This window comes from Pseudomassariella vexata (assembly GCF_002105095.1).
Source record: "Pseudomassariella vexata strain CBS 129021 chromosome Unknown BCR38scaffold_10, whole genome shotgun sequence".
Classification (NCBI taxonomy): domain Eukaryota; kingdom Fungi; phylum Ascomycota; class Sordariomycetes; order Amphisphaeriales; family Pseudomassariaceae; genus Pseudomassariella; species Pseudomassariella vexata.
Window position 1 is genome coordinate 1,241,445 of NW_024467965.1, and position 21,508 is coordinate 1,262,952.

Here is a 21,508-nt window from a genome sequence, read left to right on the forward strand (position 1 = left end):
ACCTGTCTGGACCCGACAACACCTGCACACCCACCGCTAACTGTAAATTCTTTCCCAAATTGCCCAGGTGGCCTACCTGCAGCTCTAGGATATTGGGTGGTGACCCGTGGCCCACCCAATGCTTGACGGGGGGAGGATTTGCAGATATCGACAAGGATGCCGGGACCCCTGGCGCCCTGATGCAAGCCACACGCTGACGATCAGAAGGTCGTGCAGGAGTACGAGGTACAATGTACCTTTGATGACGAGGACGATGGGGCGTCGAGACGGCCATTCGACCATCAATGTGTGGCTTCCTCGGACTCTTTTCTCGTACCGAAGAACGGGGAACGTGGCGGAAAACAGATGTCAAAGTCGCGTGTCCGAGTTGAACAAACAGACGCCGTTTTGCAACGCCATGACGAATTGGCGAATGGGTGACAGAGCCCCCAACAAATCGACTCGGAAGCTCGACGTGCAAATGTGACGATGCCAATTAACAGTGGAGATCATGGGACTCGCAGTGTGGCATGGAAATTGACAACCCTTGAATCCCTACTTTGCGAACCCTGTTCATTTCATGCCAGCATCCCCAGACCTTCCCGACGCGTGAGCGCTGTCGCCATGCTATGATGCAAGCAATGGTTGCCCCTGGCTTTTAACCCGAAATGGCAGAGGCACTTTCCCGTAACGAACCAGGGCGCTGCGAACTGGACGGGCTGAGATCTGTGGTCACGAGCGTCATCCTGGGCGAGAGAGCAAGCAAGCTAGCGACGCCATATTAGACTGTCCGGCTTGGGAAGTTGGATCGAGCGGACCAACAAGGTTTAGTCCTGGTTCTCGCCGTCGTGTAACTGACGACACAGATGGGCAGCGTTGACGGTCTCAGCGGTGAACGATCTGAAGGGAAGGGAAAAAGATTGCAGATGCGAAAGTCGAAAGAACATATGAAGCCCCACATCCCCAATGTTGTACCCGGCGAAAAAGGGCGTGGTAGCTGTTCTACGGCGTCGACAGGCTGCAAATTTGACACAAGTGTGGTACGGATGCGATTGGTGAAGGATGGCAAACACGTCGATCCGCCGTCGCATGCAGATGTCTCAAGTCCTGGGGTCAAATATGAAGGAGAGGCTTTCCGCTTGACGAAACACTGGATTGCCCGTTGAAGACCGGAGATCCGCCTATCCTCACCTGAACCTGAAAACATAGCTGGTAATCCCCTGAAGCAAATCAATAAATCACGCACACGCACTCTACTTGCCGAACACTCGTTACAAAAAGCACCTTTTGCTGCAGTCTGCCGTGTATGATTTGGGTCGCTTAAGATGTCGTTGATGGTTCGTCGGTAGGCCCTTGCCCATTCCACCGCTGCCATCTCAAACCAAGCACCCGACCAGCCGGAGCTTCTGCTGAGTAAACTCTAATAGACCGCCGGCCAATGGTATGGTAACGGAGCTGCACCACCGGCACCAGCATAGGCCGAGCAACAAAGGTACTGTACTTGAACTGGAAGCTTGGGCAGAGCTTGGGGAAGCTTCGATACTCTATTTTCACTTTGAAGAGTCTACTCTATTCTTAGCTGCGACTGATAACGTCGGGGCCTAATTCATCGTCACGAGCAACTCACTCACAGATTTGTTCCGGAGGAAGGGACATCCCCGGACTTGACTCATGAAACCCACAGCCTATCGGGAAACAGCAGACAAACGAGTTCTCTACAGCATCTCTTCTATAATATACCACGAATGCTCTCTTGATACAACTGATACAAGCGAGTCCGCAATCTGCTAAAATTCCCCAGCCTGCCTGCTTGCTCTATTTATTGCGAGCACATTCGGAGAGTGCGTCCCCGGACCGACGGTGTCAGCCATAATGTTTTTGACAGGACCCTCCCTGTCTCATCAGTGTCAGCTTACTTCGTTCCAATAGAAGAAGCAGCTGGGCTTCTGCAGGTAATCAAAGCGAAACGGAACGTCACCGGAGTATTTACCACTGAGCATCCAACATGGGTCCCGGTGCAAACGTTTGATGCCGGCGTGGCAGGAAACATAGTATTTGTTGCAAACATAGATCACTCAACATTTGAAACCAAACTTCACCTGCAATCATCTGCCAATGTGTCTCGAATCATGGCTGAATCATGGCTGGGGAATATTATCGAACTGTACCCGATTGCTACTTTTGACAATTGGAGAGTGAATCATAGACGACATTGCCCTGCGCCTCCCCGAATCCCAACCACCATGCCACGGCGGGGTATGCTTGGGACCGGACGATGGACCGAGGTAAGCTACGGTGAGCATCCCCACCAACACCGAATCGGACACGATAAGAGGTCTATATATACTTGCATACTCGTCAACTACTATCCTTGCAAGGGAAATACTGATGAAATTATAGAATTCTATTCATATGGCAGTCGCTAGAACGGTTTGAGCCGACAACTCCACCTATACTGGGCCCACCCGGGGTCCATTCGATCTGTGCGGTATGACCACGAGTTCAATCTGAGCGGGCTGCTTAATTTGCTCCGTACTGGGTGACCATATTACTCGCAATGCATTGTTCGTCCCGTTAAGTGCCCAGTGCGGCAGTTCCAGCAGGACTGTATAGCCCATGACTAGCTATCAAACCGATACAGACATTAGTGGCAGTCGCCTCGAATCGACGAGTCGTCTTCAACGCATCTCAAGCTTAGACAAGAGAGCTGCAACCCCAGGAATGTCGGAAGCACTACGAACTAATTACTAGCCCGAGTTTCCGTACAAGGTTCACAGTCAGGAGGAAATGAAAAGTCAACCAATTCCAAGAGGTATTGGCGAATGCTGAATCACAAACGTCAGTTGTGCACCCAGCTCTCAGCCTTCTAAAGTAATGATCTTCTCAAATAGCCAGAGGCGTTATCAGGAACCAGACACGCTTTAATGGCAAGAACGGACTCGAGAACCCCCCATACCGATGTACCCCTACTTGCAAGCTGTTCTTACGAGGCTCTAGGGGCCATTGCCAGAGAACCAATAGTAGTATAAAATCCCATTGTGGGCAGCTTGGATTCCAGAGCTGGAAATGGGTGTGACTTGACATGCATGCGCAGCAGCAGCAGGCTATAATAGCCTGCTGTTCGAAGCCTCGATTCCCGCTAGCCATGCACACTGGAGCATTTTTCGGAACATCATACCGTTACTCATGAGGTACACAACCCCGCTACTTATACCAATTCCGAATATTGGGGCCTCCAGCAGAGCCCCACCAGAGGTTCTCGACCTGCGGACCAACAGCTGTCAGTCGACTTTAGTTTTCCACCATCGAAAAGATGGGTTAGAATTCCGACGAGGTTTCCCGGCTGGCACGCGGTAAGAGAGCTGATCACCCCTGATTTTACCAGCTTGGGTATAGACGCATTGCACCGACCACCGCCTACTCGCACCGTCGGGTGGCTAGTTGGGACGAGGGATGCAAAGGCATCGTGACAACAAGGCAAGAGCCTAGCGGTTGCAAGGTGAGGGGGTTATCGACAGCCAGCATCGCCATCGTAGCAGCCGTTTACTATGTTATTGCTACTAATTGTCATCTGATACGCCGAAACCAGGATTCCTGGTGTATTCTCAGGAATCCACAGCGGCTTGCTGCGAAACGCTCCAATAGAGTATGGCGGACATGACGCCCAGGCTTGACCAGACAGGACCTCGACATGAAAATGGTCAGATTATACGGAAGCCAAATACGGCAAGAGTACAAACTACCCAAATTCATGTCGACCACCAAGAAAATAATTTTCGAACCCCATCTTCAAAGTTGTCGAGTTGCGGGTGTGCGTTGATGGCATCGCAAGTTACGCCGTCGCAAACGTTGTCGGAAGACTTTTGACCTCCACGCGGATCGACGGCATTTCTATCGCCGACTTGTACTGTCTCGTATTCCTTATCCAACGAATCAACAACCCCTCAACACCTCCTCTTCCCATAACCCTGCCAACAGATGACATCCCTACCGCGAATTGCTTGAAACGCAGTCCGTTTACACCACACTAGAGTAGTTGGCGGGCAGCCCCGCGACGGCTCCGCGCCAACGAACCAAACTCATGAGCCACACCTCACCAACACTTGCTTCGGCATGTCGCCATTCCAAATGACTTGCAGCTTGCATGCAAGCAAGCAAGCAAGTTCGGCTGTTGGATTGATGCTCTAGGCAAGTTTGGAAACTCGGAACAACAACCACACAGGGGTACATACAAGCCCCCAAGCTTGAATGCGATATAAGCCAAGATCCCCAAATCAAGAACTAGAGGCACATCAGCGCGACGGCCAGCGATGCAATGCTGACCAACCAACCGACCAACCACCCCGCTTCGTTCTCCTCTCCAGAAAAAATGGGAATACCGCGACAATGGTGGACACAGCGAGGGGCTCTTCGTGGGTTCTCGGCAGGCGAATGAGAAAAATTCACGGTCTGATACCATCATTCATCATGCGGCGCAACCTAAGCGGCCCACACTCGGCCCACTGACGGCTACTACGTAGTAGTTACACGATGCGGCTTTTCGGCCAGTGGAGCATAGACCGTCTTAAAAAAGGTAAGCACGAGTTACTTTCTCCTCACCAAATACCTTATTGCCCGCAGTACAGTACTTCGCGTGGTTGGCAAGATCAAGGCATTCCACATCTGCTTTTTCATTCTCGGCCCCCACTTGAGGGATAATACTGAGTTGCTTAAACGAAGTTTCATGCGACTACATTCGTGACTAGCTACCCCCCACTCACGATAGGTTATGGCGAGGTGTCGTTCTCGTCCAATGAAGGTGGTTTTGCGGACGTGGTACCCCAATTCATTGGGTTGCAGTGTGAGCCTCATAAGTTCCAACCAGCATGTACCTGAGGCTCCAGTATGCGACCAACTTTATCAGCATATGTATGCATGTTGGCTGGAAGCTGGTCGAAAAGGTGCTGCGGCGCTATGTAGCTGCAAGATCAATTTTGGCCAATGATGAAAAAATGATGATTTTGTAAATTATGCACATAACCCCGACCCCTCACGGATAAGTGAGTGGCATCGTTAAGACATAATCCTGGTGGACATCAAGCAAAATACGATGTACATGAAAAAACTACAATACACCCTGTCACCGTATCAGGAGTACATTCAAACCCAACATTGCTTTTGCCTACTCGTCCAAGTGTTTCCGGCCAGCCAGTCTACCCATATGCCAATCCTAGTCCAACAGCAACTCGACATCAAACTCCCTGTCCGTCCTCAACTCGTACTGCGGCAGCGTCGCCGGCCCACAGCTCCCTGTTCCCAGTCCATGATGGAACCAATCCAACCTCACAATGGTGTCCTCCCTCTTACGCTTGTGTAGCTCATACGGGTGCGTCGACTCGTCCAAGTCCTTGGTCGTGTAATGCATTGCACTAAAACTGGCCCCGTCATGATCTCCAAACCTCGCCCTGAGCAACCTGCCCTTCTCAGTCGCGCCCCATCTATCTCGCAGCTCAACCCAGCGGACATCTGTACGGTTACCGCAGTCCTGCGGGAGCTCGTAATCAGTGAACAGTGAGTCCACGCTCCCACCCCACGTGTTCACATGCTGCGACAGCTTCTTATCACAATAAGACTCCCCCCTTCCGCGACCGAACCACTCGACCACTTTGACACCCTTGAGGCCGAAGGTCAGGCCGAAACGGGCAAAGGTGTCCGGGAGCAGAGGCCCGCGTGGCTTGGCCTTGATGTGGACGCTGCAGTACTCCGACGTCAACGTGTAGGTGGTAACGGTATCGACACTCCATGCCAGGACGGGCGGCGCGACACGGCTCTCGACGATGATCTTGCAGACGTGACCTTCTTCCGTTGTGGTCACCCGCGTGAAGTGGTTCCGGGTCTGGTGGAGGCGGCGCTCGGTCCACTCTTTTCCAAAGCGGCCGCCGCGATCGTTGTCGGTGAGAGCGCGGTAAAAGTCCAGAGTGGGTGGTTCCGAGAGCAAGTTGAGATGGGGGCTGCAGGCATGAGTGAGTGAAAAGAGGGTGCCGTCCAGCGTGTTGAAGCCAAATATCTTCCCACTTCTAAGCATCACACTGAGGACATGGCCTTTGGTGTGGACTCTGGGCCCGACTAGGGTTGAGATGGTCTTCAAGAAAGCGAGTGACTTTGGTGGAGTCAGTTGAAGCTGACTGGCAGCAATAAGCTGTCCTGGGTACGACCATTGCGTACCCTCCCGCCGAGAAAACTCGATCCGCAACCAGACCTCTGCAGTGGAGGCAATTCCGAGATCACCAATAAACTTTCCAAGATCACCGATAAACATCTTGGCTTTGGTGTGAGGTCTGATGCCCTCGGGTATATGGACTTCGCGGCCAATTACCTGGGAACGGTCCGAAATGATTTCCCAATGACATCGAAGGTGGTCCGCCGGATCCAGGAAATCGAAGCGATTAATGATTTCGACCTCGCCCCTTTCATAACCGAGAACTTGAACTGGTTCAATCGCCTTGCTATACTCAAGCAGACCGGGAGTAGGGCTGTGGTTTGCAAAACAAAGGCCATCCATTACGAAGTTAAAGTCGTGTACTTCTTCGCCAAAGTCCCCTCCGTAGGCCATATAGACTTCTCCGTCTGCATTATTGGTCTTTAAGCCCTAAACTAGTGTGAGTGCACTCCTGAAACGGTATTCAAAATGAATGATACACCAAAAGTGGGATAGCCCAGTGTTCCAGTGTACCAGTGTAGTAAACAGGCATAAACTGACTGTCCACCTAGCCAGGGGTGGCTCGGTAGAAGATGTGAACTTACATGGTTGGCCCATTCCCAGACAAACCCTCCCATCAGTCGAGGATACTTGTAGAAGGCGTCGATGTATTCTTTTATGGCCCCTGGACCATTTCCCATGGCATGGGCGTACTCACACATGACGAATGGTTTTTTCCAGTCTTTCTCCTCAGCGTGCTTAATCATATCGTCGACGGAAGTGTACATTCGGCTGAAGATATCCACGGTCTGGGCATCTTGATCGCCTTCGTAATGAATAAGTCGCGTATCATCAATGCTTTTGATCTCGTCGTACATCGCTTGGTGGTTTCGGCCATAGAACGACTCATTGCCAAGAGACCACATGATGATACACGGGTGGTTCTTGTCTCGCATGACCATCTGCCTGGCCCGGTCGACGTATGCGTCTTTCCAGGCTGGGTTATCGGAGGCGAAACTCGCCGGGTCTCCTCCCACTTCCCCCATACCATGACATTCTAAATCCGCCTCTGAAATAACCCAGAGGCCTAATTCGTTCGCTAGGTCATACAATCTGGTGTCGTTGATGTAATGCGATGTCCGGATTGCGTTGATGTTGAAATACTTCATGAGGAGGAGGTCTCTTCTGAGGAACTCGTACGGTACAGCTCGTCCTGATTCTGGATGATGTTCGTGCCGGTTGACCCCTCTAAACTTGACAGGATTTCCATTTACACAAAAGACGCCGTCGACAAGCTCCGCCCGACGGAATCCGATTTTGTGGGAAATGTAGACTTCTCCCACGGAGATGACAAGTGTGTATAGATACGGGGTCTCTGCCGTCCACTTGTGTGGGCATTTTACCTGGTATTGAACTTGGAAAGAATTTTTATCTGGGGTGTGTGATACGTGGAAGACGGTGTTCCCTTCGATATCTAGGAGCTTTACTGTCGTGCAGTGTGCTTGGTTCAAGTCAACATGGAGCTTCAACCATGCATCCTTATAGTCGTCGTCCAATATAGTCTGAACGTGGAAGTCCTCCAGATGAACTGAAGGAAAGGCATGGAGCCACACATCGCGAAAGATTCCAGAAAGCCACCATTGATCCTAAAATGGGTCTCGAGGTCAATGCAATGCACTCATGTTTCACTGTGCGTAATGCTTACCTGATCTTCAATGTAGCTGCCGTCACTCCATTGGTAGACCTCGACAGCAAGGTAATTCTCTTCGGAATCTAGGATCAGAGCATCTGTTATGTCGAACTCGCTCGGATTTCGAGATCCTTGGGAGTACCCAATCTCTTTGCCATTCAAGTATACCGAAAAGGCGCTATCCACGCCCTCGAACCTCAACCTCCACTGCTTCGTATCCTTCAAGTTTTCAGGCACCGCAAACTTGGTCACGTAACGGCCACATTCATTCTCATCATAGGGCACATGAGGAGGGTTGACGGGGAAGGGATAGTTGACGTTGGTGTATTGTGGCCCTTTCCCATGACCTTGCAATTGCCACATGCCAGGAACTTTGATGAGATCCCATTTGGAGTTGTCGAAGTTTGGGTCGAAGAAATCCGTTGGTCCATTGAAAGGCCCATTGGTGAGGTGGAATCCCCATAACCCCGAAAGGAGAAGACTTCTCGAACGCTGAACATCACCAGCTAGGGCGTCTTTCTCGGAATTGTATAGAAAAAAGTGACTCCTTGGTGTTAAAGTATTGCGGTGGATGACCTTGAGGTTGTTCCAATTCGGCAAATGCTTTGGCTGAACATGAGTTTGACTGGCGCTGGGCAGGAGCACTGAAGAGCCGCATAGGCTAGTGTCCCTGGTATCAACCTCTAAATCTGGACTATTGACATACATGTCCATGTGGAGATTTGTATTTGTTCGAATTACCAACTCGGCCGGCATAACGTGGGTCTTCCCGGGAGTGTTTGAAGCCATGAGGCCGATGTGAAGGCGTAGCTGACTGAGAAGGCTGGCAGAGTTGTCAACGGGTGACGGGTGCCGGGAATATGGCGGGAAGCTCGCCCAGCGAAGTAATTAACTGATCCCAGATCGAAGCTCACGAGAGATCTAAAAACGTCGTGTCACACAAGATGTCGGCAAATGCAAGACAGTTTTCCCCTTCCCAGTTTTCACTGGGATGTGGGCCAACAGGCGATGTTGGTGACGGTGATGATGGAATCATTCGACAATTGTAGATTAGAATAGAAGCAGAATTTTTGTATTTCTCTTACTAAATCAAACACAACAAATGTCGTTTGTCCAGGTACACTCAACAGGAAGGGAGGCCGTCAAATGGTGGAGGAGGTTGGGAATCGGAAGGTTCCTACCTCGATGCATTGACCTCAGGCACCGAGGGAGTTGATGCGGGGATCTGGAGAAGGTGTGGGGACACTAATAGGATTGGCCCGTCTGCATCCATTGACAATTGATCCCAGAAGTATAATCCACGTGACTCGGATCACGGCGTGCGCACGCACAATCGGCTCTTCGTTCTCGTACTTGGACAAATTCGCATAACCTTGGTTCTCCGTCTAAATCTTTCTCACATGGGATACAGCCTGGTAGATTTTACTGCGGGATATCTATCTCATGTCTTTCAGTACTGGGGGAGCGGTCACGGCATGCGACGCCTCGCGTTGCTGTCTGTCGGGGTTGTTCGAAGACAGGGTGATCAAGAAGAAAGTAAGTTGTGCTTCGAGAATTTATTGTGGCTTGGCTTGGGTTAAGCCAATGTTGTTAAGTTGAAGAACAAGTAGTTAAAGGGGCTCAATAGAAATAGGGCGCCTCGTGTAGTTCCACTGAGAGGAATGTGCGCCTTAAATCTGAGTTGAATTCATTTGCTAGTACTCCAGAACGATAGCTGAAGAAAAATCAAAATCGATGGAGAATTAAACTTGCCAAAGTGAATAGTCTACATTATGGCCCTTCCGAATGCACATGAATATTCGGTCTTACCGTCCCCACCCAGTGCTAATGACTATTTGATATTATCGTCCTTGTTAAGTGTAACTAAGTACTCAACCCTACCGTTCTCTCCAAGCACTCCAAGCAAAGTGGATATTTGGTCTCGTAATCCCTCTTTAGTGCAAGTGAATAGTGAATCTTACAACCTAGCGAATACTCGAAGACGAAATAGTATAGGATATAACGATCCGAATTAAATGGATACCTAGTGAATTATGCCACCGTATTTTCTAATTAGTCACAAAAGTTTTAGACAGCTGGAACAAGAAACGCAACGATCCAAAGAAAATTGGGGTTCACAGTGGTGGATAATTCCCAGGAAGGTGTAGTCAATATGTGAACATTATGTACAGTGACCATCGACAAGTCTACGTACGGGTCCCATGTCCCCACCAAAACTTACCAAATCTCACTATAACTAAGCATGTGACGGATCCCGAGTATTGGGGTAAAAGGAAGACTTTTAACTAAACGTCGCTGAGCGAAAAGACCTATACATATACTATATACTAGTATAGTACTCCTATTTTAAGGTAGATAGTTAAGAAACGAGTTTCTACAAGTGCATGACCTGCATTCGAAGGTGGAGAGAGAAGTAGGCCGACACCACCATGATCCTCCTAATAGCATTACTTATTAAAACCATTCGACCTGAGAAAATTTTGGCGACGCTTGGCAGACCAGAACTGATGGGCACCCACAGGTGGGAAGTCCCTGCCTTATATTGATATTAAACGTTGAGATAGAAGGGCTGTTAGCATATGTATGTTGTTGCGGTCGTTATTTTGGTATATACCCTCATGTTTGATACTATACAATGTGACTCATTCAAGACCATATCGTACAGAATGACAAAGAAATTAGACATGGTCTTGTCCAAGGGCAAGAAGGCTGGATTTAGCAGCAGATGCCTGACCATTCTCTTATAGGGGTAGCTCTTTAGCTATTTCGCCATGTGACATAATCGTCCACATCAAACCAATGAGCATATGGAAGACACAATAGTAGCGAAATCTGATGATGCTCACAGGAAGAGTGAAGTAACGTGGGTTCTGTTGTATAAACCAATGTATTATATCTGAAGAAACCTGCTTCCTCTCTCCCAATGCGATGTTCCTAGAAAGCCAAGAAGCAAACGGGAATCTCAAAAGCAATGTACCAAAAGCCCTGTATCAATGATCCCGCTACCCGCTACCCGCTATCCTCACCCAATGCATCCAGCCAAGGGTATTCCCAAAAACATGATGAAATCAGCAGAGTCAAGTCTGTCCTGTCGCATAAAACCAACTCCCGCTGTTATCATGCGAATTTCCGAGCTCTGTGTGCTGGCTTTTTGGTATATCTGAACACAGTTCGACGGCTATCACCCCTCTATGGTTGTCCACACCCTATCTCTCTCTACATCGCCCCGCGTGAGGAGCAAGGGATTCGAGCGAACGCCGATAATCCTAGGCAACGGAAGATCACCCAGGCCCCGTGTTCGGGCTACCATCCCATGCTGCGCAAGTGAATGTTCGCGGTCTCCGGCGACTGCACGCGGTAGTCGATACACCCATAGATAGAGATATACTTCAGCCTCTCCCACTCCTTCTTGCGGCGTGTCTCCGGGTCCTCAGCTGCTCCCGTTGTCCCTGCAGGAACCATCTTATCCGGTACCGTCTTAGTCTTAGCAACGACGCAGATATCATCCGGGCGACAACGAGGCTGGGAGTGGTGCCGTTGAGGATGGTGAGACTGCGAGTGATGGTGCGGGTCAGGGTGACTAGATTGGTGGTGCCCAATGCTCTTGAGGTGAGTGCTGAGCTTGTGCGCCGAGTTGGCGACCTTGTGACACCAACCTGGTGCATGCTGAAAGTGGCGGTGGCGCTCTGCATCGGTGGTGGAGGTTGATGCGGTTGATGTTGTCGACCTTGTCATTTCGGAGAACCTCTTATTGTTCCGTAATGTGACCGCTGGCATCGGAGGCACCGCCGTGGTGGTTGCAACTTGAGACATAGTGCTGATGGTATATACTGAGTTGTTGATCGGAAAAGAGAAAGGCTCTTATGTCGTGCAAGAGCAAAGACTGCCGAAGGCGTTGGTCGCAGCTGTGCAAACCAGTTGGGGCGTTGAGTAGGCCGGAGCAACTGTTGTTCTCGGTGGGAGACGATGTACAACGAGGGTTCGGGCAGACGAAGTTGCACGGACAGCCAGAATTTATGACGTTATTGTGGAAAGCTGATGACTTTGTAGATAGGTTTCTTAGTACCTTTTGCTGTACAGCTGGGAATTGAGATAAGTTCGTTTGTTGGACCAGGTGTAAGACCATACGGTGGATGATGGAACTTTGGCGCGACTTATCGATTCGATTGCTGTGGTCGATTGCCGATACGAGATCCAGGAAATGAGCAGTGGAGGTAGGTACGGGTTATAAACGTTCGAAGGTTACTCTTTCCTGAGTGGGAAGGTGGAGTGTGACATGCACTTGGCCTATTGGATCCTCAACCGAAGTTGTTCCATACCAATCCAGGCGAGTGCAAAGGTATAGTGATTTAATCTGGACCGAAGACAATGGCTTGTTCAATGGCAGGCTTAGCACTGAGGGCTGAGTTGCAGGTAGTTGTGCAAGCTGGAATGATCTGTAAGCCCACGCATGGTTGACAAGGTGAAGAACAGGATGAACTATACGCGTATTGAAGACGTTTTTTGTCGAAGCCGACTATCCGGTCTCGGGTGCCTTGCTCATTGGCTCGCCATGATGCTCCACGAGGTGTGCTCCGCGTGACCAGAAGGAATTCTGATGTATTTGCAAATCAAAGAACCAGTAGAGGTCCAAAGCGATTGCCTGGCTGGCTTGCAGTTGATAGAGGTGCAACCCCTTTTTAGCTTGGTCCATGTGCTCAATTGGATTCAATTTAATCGAGTAGCTATGTTTTCAACAGGCTTCTACAAGTCATGATGGTTGTGTCATATAAAGTTGGTTGTCGATCCCTCATTCAAGCACATTTGAACAAGATTTTGGTTTGTTGGAAGGAAATTGGCATAAGAAACAATGTTGCTGACGGTTTCAAGGCAGAATCAACGGCATCCAAGCCTTCACCGCAATAGAATCAGACCACGTTGGAACACGTTGGGATGAATCGAGTCAGTCCTTTCAATGCAGCCCAAGGATCAAGGACCAAGCAATTGACACGGAAATCCAGCCTAATTTCCCGAGAGGTCACTACGAATTATAGCTTTTACCTGTTGTTTCACCATGCGTCTAATAGTAGTGACGAGGTAGCCATCCCGAAGTCCCCCAGTCGCAAGTCTGATCAATGGGGCTAACCAGTTGATTAGTAGGGCTGAAATGCAGCGCTTTTCATGTCACAGTCCAGATCTGAAGTCTGCCTTCGCCCCGTTATCTGGAAAAGCTTGACAAGAAACACCATTACGCATCTGCCAAGACATTGTCCAGCCGCCCCTTTCCCGAACCTCCTGTGTGGGCATATCGGAAATTAACGTTGATTTCCCTTACGACTTGGCCCAGATGATGTTCTATCCCCAGTCGTAAAATTGAAAAGAGATCGGGCAGCCTGCCCAGTTGTGCAAAAGCAAGGAAAAGCAAATCGGTTATCATCATGGGCCAGCAACTGCTTGTCAGTCTAGTCAACAAATATCATCGCCGTCTTTGGCCGCCGGAGCATGATGATTTTCTCCCGGCCATGTCTTTACCTAAGAGGCATCACGGCCAGTCATTCTGTCAATGGTTAGCATCATATTGCGACCACAGAAGCTATCGATTTCGGTGCCATCACGCGAGCGGGTGACAGGGCTGTCGTCGTTGAATCGATTTTGCAGCTTGTTGAAGTAGCGATCCTCGCAGTCCTGGGTGCAGATCCACTTCAGGCGGAAGGGCTCACTGAGGGGCCATCTGATCTTCTTGTACCAACTTGGTTGAGGGTTGGCGGAAGAAGGGCCGCTCTCCATGACAGCCTAAAGACATGTATGTTAGCTGGTGGTGTTCTCCATGCAACAGCGAAGCAAAAGCCTACATATCCCTGATACGCATGCGATTGGTTCGCCGAGAAGAACAGGACGACGTTCTTGCACTTCTCGAATGCCTCAGTCAGGGTGTCAATGTTCTTGGGTTGAGTCGCCCAGACACGTTCCTTATGGCTAGTGTAGATATTCTTAGCGCTGAAAGATTTCATGACGAAGTAACGGGTATCTAGTAAGATTAATTGTTAGGCTGACAGAAAACGAGGTAAAGTCAGCTCACCACCGGGCTTTCCGATATCAATCTTGAGCGACTGTTGGCTGCGGCGGCTGGCTCTGTCATCAGGATACTCTCTTCGTTCAGCAAAGACGCTGGAACCACGACCATTCTTGGGGGACATGATGCGAGAGGCCAGATCACGACTAACAACCGGGGCGCGAGGGCTGCGGCTTCTGTATCTACCAATATGGCTTGAGTAGTGGGTGTTGTCACGGTTCCGGTAGAACGAGTCGCGGTCGTCCTCACGGTAACGTCTACCACCATCAGGAGAGCCACTGCGAGGCGAAGCAGGAGGTCCATCCGTTCGCTGGGTCTCGTCACCATGCTTATAAGGAGACAGCGATCGCCCGTGGTCCATGTCTTGATAACCAGGCGAGTTGAGTTGGGCCTCTTTGTGGGCTCTGTTTGGGTTCTCCGGGGTGAATTCAACAGAATCTGTAGGTGTGTAATCACGATCAATCGAGATACCCGTACGCTCGTTATTGACTTCGTAGTCACTGTAGCTCCTGGAAGTCTCAACGCTGCCATAGGGAGAGTTCGCTACCTGAAATCTATCCGGGTTCTCGTAGGTGTTGGGCGAAGCATGGCGATTGTTGTCGTCAGCTTCATGGTAGGAGGTAGGAGTCGGGGTAGGGGTGAACATGGACTCCTGGGTAGCTTCAATGAAAGGCTTCATATTGTGTGAGCCTCGTTCAAATTCTTTGCCAGCCCGCGGAAAGCCTTGCAGCAGTCGCGCCTTCTCAGCAGCAAGGGCAACTTCCTGTTCCTTGAGCGCAACCTCTTTCTGCTGAATGTCTATATGGGCCTGGTAATGGCTCAGCAGCAAGCCACGATGGTCAACATTTTGCCAGTCAGTCAGCTTGAGCCAGTCCTGAAGATCCTTGGCCAGGTTGAGATCTTCTAGGACATCAGCCACGTTGATGGTGGCCGATGAATCAATGGCTTTGATGACGATGCTCACATTGCCAGAGGTCATGTTGTCAATGTGGGTGTGAGAAGCTTGCTGAGCGTTTTTTCGAAATTCGTTGCAAGGGGCAAGAGCGTCGCCAGGTCGGTTCTGATGAAAATCGACTCGATTCCGAGCGTTGGTACCAGAACCCTCGCAGATCGCAGAAAGGCCCTGAGTTTTGTTGCAATTAGCATTGCCTGCCATATCTTGATATTCGCCAATGTTCTTTCTAGCCACATAAGTGTTTTGCATGGGATTGGTGAAGGAAATATTGTTGCCGACTTGACCGTTGTGGGGGAAGTTAACAGGGAAAGCAGAAGCCAGCTGGGAAAGGTCAGGAACGGCAGCAGCGTCGTTGCCTTGTATAGCACCACTGTCGAAGTCAACGAAATTCTCAAAGTTATTGTCAACTACAAGATTGCCCAGATCGTAGTTGCCGTTTTGGTTGGCAAAATTGACGCCAGCCTGTATGCCACCGTTGAGATCAACAGAGTTCTGAGTCTTGTCGCAGAAGTTGAAGGCGTTGTCAAAATGCTCATTTGTGTTGAAGCCGTCAGCAGGTAGGTTGAGGTCGTACTTAGAGAAGCCCGCGAGGCTGTAATCTTTATTGCTGAAATCACCTGGGAGGGCTGCGCCTTGGGACAAGTTTAAGGAATTTCTGTTATCCAAGTTACTATCCGAGCAGGCTGGCGAGTTGCTGGTCTGGTCAGCAGGTTTGGTCGCCGAAAACCTATTAACCTGACCATTGTTACCCGAAAGGAGACCGATCCGCTGAGCATCACCATTCTGGTCATTGATACTCCCAGAGCGACCGTTCACCTGAGTGTCATCATCGTGGTCAGCAGGCGCAAGATAACTTGCTATAGCCTGAGCATTGGCCTTTGTCCTACCAGGGCGAGCGGTAATCTTGCGACCAGCAGGTGCGGCAGGCTGTGCAGACGCCTTCTTGCGAATGGCAGTTGCACCAGGCTTATCCACTGGCTTCTTACGACCGGCAGGTGCAGCAGGCCTGTCCGCCGCCGTCGTTGTTTTCTTGATCATGATGAACTCTTCTGGATGAAAGATGGCAAAGTGGTAGCTGTCTTGTGACTTGGTCAAGATTGCAAGGTTGCAAGGATACAAGTCTCGAAGAAGTCTTGGTGGGGAAGGTTGGAGGTGCGTCAGGTTTAAAGAAGCAGATGCTGAGTGTAGATCGATTTTGGGAGGAAACAGTGAAGAAGAAGAAGGCCCCAGGTCAGATCTGATCTCTATGAGTTCTAGGGAAGCTGTTAGTTAATGTTGTGAAGGAGTGAGCAGTTCGTGATAAAGGATCTGGAAAAGAAGACCCTTGCGTGGAGGCTCAAGCAATCTTTGCTTGGGTGAAGGAAAGTTGAAGCTGGTTATCTTCAAGCCTTCGAATTTGAACTAGAAGACCAATTTATTGAAGCTGAGCTTGAGGAATTTGTTGATGTGAAAGTTAACAACACCAGAGCAAGGATAAGAAAAGCAGGTGTAGAGATATAGACTCAGCATTTGAGCTCACAATTCAGTGAATTCAAGCCCTCTAGAATAGAATAGCTCTGCTCCTTCTCAGCAATGTTGAAGCTGTTGAGCTGGTCTGTGACTATTGGGTCCACATGCATCATGAGGAACAATCGCTTTTGCCATCCTTTATACTTCATTCTGGTACTTTATCCTGGTAAGTTGACTACTGGTAACCCAGATCTCATTTATGTTAATATCATCAGGCCTACATTGACGGTACTCTTAATTGTGAAGACTTGACATGGATAACCCAAATCTCAAGAATATAATCATGGAGGCGAAGGGCCCCTGCTTGCAAATGAGGAGGAAATCTACAGATAAGAATTGATGTGCTTCTGTTACTGTTGGCTATGTTTTATGGGTAGTACTTGCCGCAATACTATGAGGTGTCTGATCGCAGTAGAGTATTTTACACTATCTGAACCAGCAACTCTCACAACAGTTTCACAAACTCTTCATATACCCTAACTAGTCCTTGTACGTGGAATGTTGAGAATCCCTTCTTCATTGACTCAGCTGCAATTGTCGGGATTTCTTAAAGATTCCAAGGTAAACAACTACCTTCATAACCTCCAAACCTTTTGTTCTCCGAATTCCCAGAAAGGAGTATGTATCCTAGTGAATTGCCAAATAAGCCTAGGGCCTCTTGAGGCTAATCAGAATATTTCGTAGGCAGATGAACTTGTTCTGTGGTGGCAGAATGGCAGTTTTCGACCTGGGCTGTCCCGGCAACTAAGGGGTAACTTTCGCACACAGACAGGCCAATCACACTCCAACAAGCGTTGTGTGAAGTGAAATTTGGACTTACTGTCGAATAATACGCCAGCACAATGAGGAGAATTGGATAAGATATGGAAGCCCGTGTGCCTGCCAAAGCCTGCACATACTGTACAATGGAATTTAGCCCTATTCGGAGCCTCGTAAGTACGATCAGCCTTGCAATTCATGTCACTGAGAAACCAGAGTATTCAGGAAGGATCGAATCCTTCACTTACACCTCCCCCGCTCGATGATTTGTCGTTCTTGTAGCTATCAGTCAGTTGCCTCATTCACAATGTCTCTAACTACCTGACCTAGCGCTAGTCCACATCCTTCGGGGTCTTGAATAAACTACATGAAGAGGATTTTAACACATAAAGGCTGGATACGAGCAAGATAAATCGGAGAAGTCAACCCTCAAGGGTCCATTACGACGAAATTATGCCGAGCAATGATAGTTGATAACCGAGAAAACAATACTAGCGGAGTTTCTAAACCAGTGTTCAAACCTCCCGTTGAGTGCCTAGGTTACTTTGGAAAACCATGAAAGAAATACACAATCTGAAGAGGAACGCTGAATTCGGGAGGGACTTTGAAGATTCACTCATCCCACCCGGGAACTGGTAGAAGAGATCGTCAACTCTACGTTGGCAGGCAAGAAAATGCACATTATACACGGAGTTGACCCATGACAGCAGTAGCATAGGAATTTAATACAATAAAGGGACCATGTTTCGGGATATTGACCTCTTATCCATCAACAAGACGCAGGTGCTGGCGACACCAACTGGGTTCGTCATTTCAATCTTACGAAAGGTCGACCCCATGGGAATATATTCCTCTTCTGGCGAAGCGAGGAAAAAGGCGTTCGCCCAGAACATTGGCTGCGTTGGTTAGGAAACGAGAATCGAAACCTGCTATCATCGTCGGCGTCATCCGGATGGTCAGAGTTAACACCGGAAAGGAATGGAGGCCGTGTCACATTGTGTATCCCGACAAGCTAGTCACATGAGCACGAGCCACATAAATTCGCGACAGAAAGAGGGTAATATACATTGTTAGATTTGTTCCTACGGCCGGATCAAGCTGGGGGCAGAAAGGAGGCAAACAGCACTCCTTGTATAGCAGCGTACATAACCATGAAGACCACCGCGCCATCTGCGAATCTTGTCCCCTCCTGTAGGTTCTGCGCAAGCCACCAGTACCATACCGGATAGGCGGAAGAGATCCTTGTGATGATTTGCACGTGGTAGGTTGTGATTGCCAAGGCTGTCAATATGACTTGGGATGCAGCCATGGTACGAAGGAAGGATTGTCCCGGCGGCAGGATTCTACTCGAACCAAGACTTTGGGACTTACTCGTACTGATCCCGACGAATCTGTTCGTGAGAATGTCTAATCCAGACCTCATCATCAGATAGATCATGGGGACCGCAAGCAGGAAAAGCGGGATGTTTCCGGGTGTCCAATATCGGAGGAAGCCGACACCCCTGGTTTTGGTTAGGGAACAAGCGCGGCGGATTGGAAATTCAAAGATACTGACCAATATCTCTCTTGCACGAAAGTGTATATGCTTGGCAGGCGCTTCGCACACCAGGGTCTTGGCTCCGACGCGGAACTGCCGGAGCAGAACCTGAAGTAAGCAATTGCCTGTGGGCCAATTGAACCCAGCGCAACGGACAGCCCACCCAGGCCGAGGGCGATTAAGCGGCGAAGGTTCAAGAAATTGGGGGCCTCCACGAGGTTTGCAAATCCTATGATCGCGTAAACTGCGAAAGGGATGCCGCTGAGGAGACCATTACTGCGGAATGTGGTAGCGAGACCAAACACGATTCCCGAGCCCAAGATGCTTAGATCGTTAAGGGTTCCGCGGGATCCGAGGCCATGTGCGAAAAGTAGATACCCAGTGAAGGACAGCAACGCAAAGGCGCTCTCATTATACGGGGCGGAGAGGAAGAGCCCGGCGGGCGAAATGACGTGCAGCAGCGCCGCAATGAACGACAGTCGGGGTTCTCTCAAGACCTTCAGCCCGAGCTGGTACAGGACCAAAACGGAAAGAAGATGTGACACGTGAGAAATGCTGACTCCGATCCAGGACTCTAAAGAGCCGGTGTTCCCGATGCCAACAGCCCCAAGCACTTGTTTGGCGTCAGTGTCCGACAAGGTTTCACAGACGGGGATACAAACACTTCACGACCCCTGATATCACAGTTGGCAGGCCGCCGCCGAACGCCCATTCCTGCTCAAAAACGTATCCGCGGCGGGCATTTTGCACAAAGTAGATGGCATCCCACCTCGTCAGCCTCGTCGCGAGGTCGAAGGGCGATTCCTTGAACGAGACTGCATCAGGTGAAAGCAGGGTACTTGACGTATCATATGCTCCTGGGCCGAGGCCGCTAGAAACGGCGATGAGAAGCAGAAGGGATTTCCATGCCAGGAATGCCTGGATGAGAATGCGAGTGTGACATTGGGCGTCATACGAAATCATGACGACAAAGTTGTGGGAAGAGAAGCGAGCAACCCAACATGTATCAGGGAGCTAAAGTAGTGCACGAAACAAGAAGTTCTGCTAACATGTTGACAAACCTAAAACGCGAAATGGACGGTTATAGCGGGGGTAATTGTTCCCTCTTTGGGAAGGCGCCAACCAAGACCCCTCCAAAGTGGACCACGACTGCTCGTCCACGAGCTTAAAGAAGGAGAGCATACCTCGACGATGCCGATAGCGAATGTTGACAATGCCAGATCCAGTCTTGAGGCCTGTTTGACTCGTTAAACGACTAAATCTTCGCGAAGGTTTGAAACCGCTTCAATCCAGAGCGATCTATTCAATCACAGTAATCTCATCAACCACGCCAAGTCTCTTTTGACGGCACGCTCGAATAAATACACAATGTGATCTCGGGGTCACAGATACCTTACACCATTGAATGCTATTGACGACATATTGCGCTTATGCCGCAAAGCAATGTCGGGTACGATGCGATCCGGAGGGCTATCAGTTGGGATGCGGAGTTGTGGGCAAGGTGGGGCAGAAATCTCTCCCTTCAGACGATTTCAGAAGATCGTGAAGTTGAAGCAACCCGCTGCCGAGCTTCCATTCCCAGCCAACTGTGTGCCACGGTCTTTTTGGATTACCGATACCCCGACGGCCACGGAGTCTTGATACAAGTCCTCAAGAAACTACGATGAACATGGACTTTGTCAATATTTTGTTATCACGAACGCAAGTGCCAACAGGCCCAGCGGTCTCGGAGAAGATGGGGAGCTGCACCTGCGGCGGTGAATTCGCATTTGAGTCCAGCCAGCCGGTTTGTGCCTGGCAAGGAGCTAGTTAGCCAGCGGTGAGCTCTCCAGTGAGCTCATGCCCGGCTGATGTTTAGAATTGAGGGCCTGATTAACTTGTGATTTAACCGTTTCTTGGATGGATACATTGGAAATATTGAACAGCCTGTCCAAGGCCGGCAATCGAAAAATGGGCGCAACGAACGTCACATTGGAAGTGTGCCAATTCTCGAAATCTTCTGGCCAGTAGCGGTCCCCGTCAATAACCTCGAAGTCTGATGTGTGTTGGGTAGGGTCCGTATTGAGTGTTGGTAGGGGAAGGAATAGCCTTTTTCGCCGAGGGCTCATGGAGCTGCTGACAATACGATTACGACACCTTGACTGACATCGATGCCGGTGCGAATCCGGTTGTGCATACTGCAGCTGTGGCGCCTGTGAGGTTCCTGAAGATGTCCGGCATTATCGCATATCGTAGTCCTCATCGATCTGCATCACAATCTCACTTGTCACCGCGCACATAGGCACCCGCAAACGTGCCATGATCAGGGTCATTTGTACTCCAACAAGGATGCCGGTGGACTGATAGGTAAACGATCGCCGCCTCATGCACCAACGAACGTCCACCTCGGCCCTACGATCGACATGGCCGTCCTGGGGTCCATGACCCCCCACAGCCAATAGTGAGCTGTAATATTTGAGTTGCTGGCTGACACCGGCAGCTCGGCCCACGAAACACCCACCTGCAACCGTAGCAAGCGTGGCACGGTGGGTCACAGCTCTCTAAGTCCAAGCCTGCAACAAGAGGTACAACATGCTGACACTCGAATTATTCTTCATTTCACCGCTCTCAGCCACCATGTTCAAGTCGCACCATTATTGCCTGATGAGGACGCTCCTGCCTGGCACCGATCGACGAGATATCATCCTTACTCGTTCTCTGAAAAGAGAGCACAATCCTGCCCCCTCTCCCTTGACGATTGCGTTTCCATCTGTCAATATCTATACTTATGTTGAACCCGCATTTACCCCCACTCTGATGGTTGTCGACTGCTGCGCCTCGATACATCCCGCTATTGATCTAAAGTTGTA

The 21,508-nt window shown here is 49.9% G+C and overlaps 6 protein-coding genes across 6 annotated transcripts; 1 reads left to right on the plus strand and 5 right to left on the minus strand.

Annotated features, from left to right (window-relative positions):
- Window positions 1-590: 590 nt before the first annotated feature.
- BCR38DRAFT_36460 (uncharacterized protein) lies at window positions 591-1,718 on the minus strand. The gene is made up of 2 exons (XM_040857220.1): window positions 1,611-1,718; window positions 591-1,543 (listed from the first exon to the last, which is right to left on the minus strand). The coding sequence occupies exon 2, from the start codon at window positions 1,352-1,354 to the stop codon at window positions 761-763; it is 594 nt and encodes a 197-aa protein (XP_040713609.1). The 5' UTR covers window positions 1,355-1,543; window positions 1,611-1,718; the 3' UTR covers window positions 591-760.
- Window positions 1,719-5,188: 3,470 nt separating this feature from the next.
- BCR38DRAFT_348540 (family 2 glycosyl hydrolase) lies at window positions 5,189-8,603 on the minus strand (the record flags this gene model as incomplete). The annotated part of the gene is made up of 3 exons (XM_040856429.1): window positions 5,189-6,607; window positions 6,763-7,803; window positions 7,863-8,603. 3 exons carry the CDS (start codon window positions 8,601-8,603, stop codon window positions 5,189-5,191), a joined length of 3,201 nt encoding a protein of 1,066 aa, XP_040713610.1.
- A 2,150-nt stretch (window positions 8,604-10,753) lies between these two features.
- On the plus strand, window positions 10,754-11,109 carry BCR38DRAFT_440505 (uncharacterized protein). The gene has a single exon (XM_040860709.1). The coding sequence runs from the start codon at window positions 10,841-10,843 to the stop codon at window positions 11,009-11,011; it is 171 nt and encodes a 56-aa protein (XP_040713611.1). The 5' UTR covers window positions 10,754-10,840; the 3' UTR covers window positions 11,012-11,109.
- A 41-nt stretch (window positions 11,110-11,150) lies between these two features.
- Window positions 11,151-11,660, minus strand: BCR38DRAFT_411399 (uncharacterized protein; the record flags this gene model as incomplete). The annotated part of the gene is made up of 1 exon (XM_040858576.1): window positions 11,151-11,660. The coding sequence occupies one exon, from the start codon at window positions 11,658-11,660 to the stop codon at window positions 11,151-11,153; it is 510 nt and encodes a 169-aa protein (XP_040713612.1).
- A 1,698-nt stretch (window positions 11,661-13,358) lies between these two features.
- On the minus strand, window positions 13,359-16,107 carry BCR38DRAFT_525914 (YT521-B-like domain-containing protein; the record flags this gene model as incomplete). Its single annotated transcript, XM_040865334.1, has 3 exons — window positions 13,906-16,107; window positions 13,679-13,854; window positions 13,359-13,619 (listed from the first exon to the last, which is right to left on the minus strand). The coding sequence occupies exons 1-3, from the start codon at window positions 15,890-15,892 to the stop codon at window positions 13,359-13,361; spliced, it is 2,424 nt and encodes an 807-aa protein (XP_040713613.1). The 5' UTR covers window positions 15,893-16,107.
- A 1,701-nt stretch (window positions 16,108-17,808) lies between these two features.
- On the minus strand, window positions 17,809-19,855 carry BCR38DRAFT_36518 (GPI mannosyltransferase 2). The gene is made up of 4 exons (XM_040857226.1): window positions 19,322-19,855; window positions 18,678-19,272; window positions 18,189-18,624; window positions 17,809-18,134 (listed from the first exon to the last, which is right to left on the minus strand). Exons 1-3 carry the CDS (start codon window positions 19,620-19,622, stop codon window positions 18,216-18,218), a joined length of 1,305 nt encoding a protein of 434 aa, XP_040713614.1. The 5' UTR covers window positions 19,623-19,855; the 3' UTR covers window positions 17,809-18,134; window positions 18,189-18,215.
- Window positions 19,856-21,508: the final 1,653 nt, after the last annotated feature.